We start from the raw sequence: 5,879 nt of genomic DNA on the forward strand, positions 1-5,879 counted from the left end.
CCGCCGCCGCGCGGTCCCCTCACCCAGGGGCCTTATCGCGCCGTCCCCCCGCTGTCCCCCCCTCGCCCTGGGGCCGCGGGATATTATTGCAGGCCGCCGGCCTTATCGCGCCGCTCTTTGTCAAAAGACCGATGCAGGCGACGACAGGTTTGCGCAGCGATCACATGGCACTGATCACGTGACGCATGCCGGGCGTTTTCAAAATGCGAGACGATACCGAGTATCAAGTTTCAACGCGTTTGACAGGTTCGCACAAGGATCAAATTACTACGCGTTATCTTCTAAGAAGAGCGCCGATGGCTGCTGAACGTATCAAATTACTACGCGTTATCTTCTAAGAAGAGCGCCGATGGCTGCCGAACGTATCAAATTACTACGCGTTATCTCGCGCGATAAAATTTCTAAGAAGAGTGGCGAGATGCAGTTATAGGAAGACGCCGACAAAGAAACGGTATAAATAGCGAGTCGGAAGCGCGGTACGTCTCATTAGGTGCCGCGAGTGTCTAAGTGTGCAAGTCGAATAGTGTGTGTGACGAAGTGATGAACGAAGACGTTATAGACGTCGAGTCTTCCGACGACAGCGTGTTATCCGTAGATGCGTCAGCGATCTTGAGAACGATCGTGTGCGAAAAATTATCCCGGACGCGCAAATCCTGGGTGTTTTTCGCGTGAAACGATCCAGTGCTACACGGCGGAGCGCTAGCCCTGTGTGCATGGTTAACATCGCCGAAGTCGGTTCGATGATAGGGAATATACCCTTGTAAATCATGAAAGAAATCCTGCTAAACTACTTCGTGACAAGTGCGGTAGGGATAGTGATGAATGTTACTGTGAATGCGATAAGTGTTGGGCAGCTAGCATGCATAATGGTAAGGTACTGGGCCTCTTTGACATTGTAAAAGCTGAACGATATTGCAAAATGTGCAAGAAACGTGAGTGCAAGTGCTCCGAATAATTTTCTATTCCAAAAATGGAAGACTACGAGCGTGCGGAACGCGAACTGATCGAACATTGCGGTCGCGTAGATATTTTGAGCGAGTGTCTCGCGTGGATGCAATGATGCGACGAGTGCATCGAGAGCCTCGAGTGTAGCGCCAAGCGTCCGTGTCTCACCGTCGGTCATAGACAATCCGCGGTGGCGAGGATCGCGCGACTCGTGGGTGCGCGAACAGTGCTGAAACAACGGTTCGTGCACGTGGGTGGTGGTGGTGATCGCGACGGATCTCTCGTATGGCGCGAGATCGACGCCGCTTTCGCCAATCGCGTTATGACCGGTGCCGTTATAAACTCCAGACATATCGAGCCGCGACAATTCCTCGAAGACGCTAAAAGTGTAGTGCTCGAGCGTGTGCGGGGCGCTATAGACATACACGGGAGCGTGAAGGTGAACACCGCCTTCAACGACGAGTTCGTCGCGGGTGACAAACGCACAGTTATGGGGATAAACGTTAAAAACTGTGAACTGTATCGGTGCACCGATCTGCGCGAGTGGTACGCGTCGCGCGTTATCGAGCCCACGCTGGCGTCGCTCGATGAGCATCAGGAGCGCGACAGCGGGTGGGCGCTCTCGCGTATTCTGAACCTAACGGTCAATGTGAATAAACTCAATCCCATGCGCGCGGGGTGTTACGTTACATTTCCGGAAAAATTTAAAAGGAAGGAAGCGATCAACGTGCGATCCATGGACAATGCGTGCTTCGCGTGGGCGGTGGTCGCTGCTTTGTACCCCGCGAAAAGAAACACGGAACGTGAATCGTCGTATCCGCATTATTCGAAAGTGCTCAACTTCGCGGATATCGAGTTTCCGGTAACGCTCAAGGACGTTGCGAAATTCGAGCGGTCGAACGATATCTCGATCAACGTGTACGGCATCGAGGACGGGAACGTCCTCCCTCTGCGGCTCACCGACTGCAAGAGGGACAGGCACGTCAATTTATTGTACGTGCAAGACGGCGACGGCCACTTCGTGTGGATCAAAGATCTCTCCCGCCTCGTAGGATCGCAGATTAACAAAAAGAAGAATAGGAAATACTTCTGCGACCGGTGAGTGCGATAAGTGAAATACAACAGTAAGCTGAAAATGTTGTACCAATAAGTGTTTGTCGTTTGCAGGTGCCTCCACTACTTCTCCTCCAGCGAGAAACTGGAGAGACACAGCGAGGATTGCCAAAAGCTCAACACGTGCGCTATCCGCCTGCCGTGCGTGGAGCAAAGGTGGCTCGAGTTCAGCAAGCACTCCAGGAAGGAGCGGGTGCCGTTTATAGTGTACGCCGACCTGGAGTGCGTCTTGCGGAAAACCGAGGATGCCGCAGCATCATCAGCGTCGTACGCGTACCAACGGCACAAAGCGTTCAGTATAGCTTATTACGTGCGGTGCTCGTACGACGACTCGTTGTCCGAGTACAGGTGTCGGCGGGGCGACGACTGCGTCAGTTGGTTCGCGAGCCAGCTAGAGGCTTTGGCGCATCGCGTGAAGAACGCGCTGACGACCAACCTGCCCATGGACTTTACGCGCGACGACTGGCGGCGATTCGACAGCGCGACGCACTGCCACATCTGCGAGAGGCCGTTCGCTCCGGGTGACGAGCGGGTGCGCGACCACTGCCACCTCACCGGGCGGTACCGCGGTCCGGCGCACATGGGATGCAACGTGAACTACAAGGACTCCCCGTACATTCCGGTTGTGTTCCACAACCTGTCGGGGTACGACGCGCACTTCATCGTACAGGAGATAGCGACGCGATTCCAGGGACAGGTGGATCTACTTCCCCTGACCAAGGAGAAGTACATCTCCTTCACGAAACATGTGAAGGACACCAGTGACCCTAGTGACAAAGACTCGCGAAAGTGCGTGAAACTACGGTTTATTGACTCTTACAAGTTTCTGAGTGCGGGTTTGGACAAATTGGCGTCGTACCTCGACAAGGACAAACTGAAAATAGTGCGTTCCGAATTCTCGGCTCTCGAAGACTTTAATCTGATCACTCGCAAAGGGGTGTTCCCCTACGAGTACGTGGACAGCGTGGAGAGACTGAACGATACGCGCTTGCCGCCGCGCGAATCGTTCCACAGCTCGCTGACGGGCGATACGGTGTCCGAGAGCGATTACGCGCACGCCGAGAACGTGTGGCAGCGGTTCGCCGTGCGAACGCTCGGCGAGTACAGTGATCTCTACCTAAAAACTGACGTCCTGTTGTTGGCCGATGTGTTTGAGAACTTTCGAGACAGTTGCGTCGCGAGCTACGGACTCGATCCCGCGCACTACTACACCCTGCCCGGTTTCACGTGGGACGCGATGCTCAAGCACACGCGCGTGAAGTTCGAGCTGCTCACGGACATAGACATGGTGATGTTCGTCGAGCGCGGTATACGCGGCGGTCTCAGCCAGTGTTCCGGCAGATACGCGCGGGCCAATAACAAGTACATGAGGTCGTACGACCCGTCGGAACCGTCGTCGTACCTCGTGTATTACGACGTGAACAACCTGTACGGCTGGGCGATGTGCCAACCGTTACCCTACGGTGACTTTCAATGGGTCGACGACGCGCACAATTTTGACTTTACTACCGTCGCGCTCGATTCACCCACCGGGTACATCCTCGAGGTGGACTTGGAGTATCCGCAACATCTTCACGACGCGCACGCCGACCTGCCGTTCTGCCCGACGCGAGAGAAACCGCCCGGCAAGCGGGACGACAAGCTTCTCGCGACGGTAAGCGACAAGCAGCGGTACGTCGTCCACTACCGCAACCTCCAACAGTGCACGCGTCACGGTCTTCGCGTAACGAAGATCCATCGAGTGTTGCGATTCGCGCAATCCGCCTGGCTCCGCGACTACATCGAATTGAACACGCAGTTTCGAACGCGCGCGAAAAACGATTTCGAGAAAAACTTGTACAAACTGATGAACAACGCGGTGTTCGGCAAGACGATGGAGAACGTGCGCGAACGCGTCGACGTTAAACTGGTGACGGCGTGGGAAGGACGATACGGCGCTGAGGCGTTGATCGCGAAACCTAATTTCCACAGCCGCAGCGTCTTCGCGGAGAACCTGATAGCGGTCGAATTGCGTAAACTCGAGGTGAAATTCGACAAGCCTATCTACGTGGGTATGTGCATCCTGGACATTTCGAAAACGTGCCTGTACGAGTTTCACCACGACTACATGACGCCGCTGTTTCGCGATAGATGCGAGATCATGTACACCGACACGGACAGTCTGATCTACCGTGTAGAGTGCGACGACGTGTACGAAACCATGAAACGCGACATAGACAGATTCGACACGAGCGACTATCCCGCGAACAACGCGTACGGTATGCCCCTCGCGAACAAGAAGGTGCCCGGTCTCATGAAGGACGAGAACAACGGCGCCATCATGACCGAGTTCGTCGGGCTCAGAGCGAAGATGTACGCTCTGCGCGTCGACGGAAAGAGGGACACGAAGAAGGCGAAGGGGGTGAAGAGCAGCGTCGTAGCGCGAACGATATCGTTCGAGGATTACACCCGGTGCCTGAAGGATGACATCGAAATGACGCGCAGGCAGGCGTGCATACGATCCAAGTTACACCGGGTGTACACGGTGTCGGAGAAGAAGATCGCTCTGAGTCCGTACGACGACAAACGATACGTCGTACCGGAATCGACGAACACCTTACCGTGGGGGCATTACCGGATAGTGTAGCTCGAGTGTTGTGTACATATACTTTTACATACTTTTATATTGCGTTGTACTTATTGAGTTTTACGTACTTTTATACTGAGTTTATACTTATACTCATACCTATACTCATACCTATACTCGTACCTATACCTAGACGTATTAAGTTTTATGTATCGAGTTTTACGTATTAAGTTTTATGTATTGAGTTTTACGTACTTTTATACTGAGTTTATACTTATTGAGTTTTACGTACTTTTATACTGAGTTTATACTTATACTCATACCTATACTCATACCTATACTCGTACCTATACCTAGACGTATTAAGTTTTATGTATCGAGTTTTACGTATTAAGTTTTATGTATCGAGTTTTACGTATTAAGTTTTATGTATCGAGTTTTATGTATCTTTTATACTGAGTTTATACTTATACTCATACCTATACTCGTACCTATACCTAGACGTATTAAGTTTTATGTATCGAGTTTTACGTATTAAGTTTTATGTATTGAGGTTTACGTACTTTTATACTGAGTTTATACTTATTGAGTTTTATGTATAGAGTTTTATGTATCGAGTATTATGTATTGAGGTTTACGTATCGAGTTTTACATATCGAGTATTATGTATTGAGGTTTACGTATCGAGTGTTATGAGTTTATACTTGAACTTGTACTTTTACTTATACTTGAACTTGTACCTAGACGTATTGAGTTTTATGTATTGAGTTTTACGTATTGAGTGTTGCGTATTGAGTTATATACTGAGTTTGTACTCCGCAGTCATTCGCATGCACGTATGGTAACGTTACAGAGAGAGTTTTATACTTTATCGTCATTGTACGCACGTGTGTATCGTTGCAGTATTGAAAGGAATAAAGAACGACAACGATATCGTGATACATTGATATATTTATTTTTGAAATATACATATATTGATATATATATATATATTTTATATACGAATAAAAAAATTATTATTATTCACACGACGTCTCGTTTATTTATCCACGAATTGTGCGATCCGTCGAATCCCAGCCACTTGACGTACACCTTGTCTCCTTTCTTACGCAGTACTTTCTCCACGAGATACACGTCGGGATCAGCGACGCGACGCAACTCGTGCTCGTAGAATCCTCCGGCGACCGGTTCGCCGCGATAATCCTTCAGGAGATACGTCACGGGATTGGTCCTCTGCACTCTGACGATTCGAAAC

The 5,879-nt window shown here is 50.6% G+C and overlaps 1 protein-coding gene across 1 annotated transcript in view; it reads left to right on the forward strand.

Annotated features, from left to right (window-relative positions):
- LOC108778616 (uncharacterized) overlaps window positions 1-4,684 on the forward strand; it is a 6,661-nt gene extending 1,977 nt beyond the window's left edge. The window contains exons 3-4 of the mRNA XM_018545839.1: window positions 1,070-2,043; window positions 2,113-4,684. Coding sequence (XP_018401341.1) covers window positions 1,070-2,043; window positions 2,113-4,684 — 3,546 coding nt within the window. The remainder of the gene's footprint in view (window positions 1-1,069; window positions 2,044-2,112) is intronic.
- Window positions 4,685-5,879: the final 1,195 nt, after the last annotated feature.

Source organism: Cyphomyrmex costatus, unplaced genomic scaffold (assembly GCF_001594065.2).
Source record: "Cyphomyrmex costatus isolate MS0001 unplaced genomic scaffold, Ccosl1.0 scaffold503, whole genome shotgun sequence".
In the NCBI taxonomy this organism is placed as follows: Eukaryota; Metazoa; Arthropoda; class Insecta; order Hymenoptera; family Formicidae; genus Cyphomyrmex; species Cyphomyrmex costatus.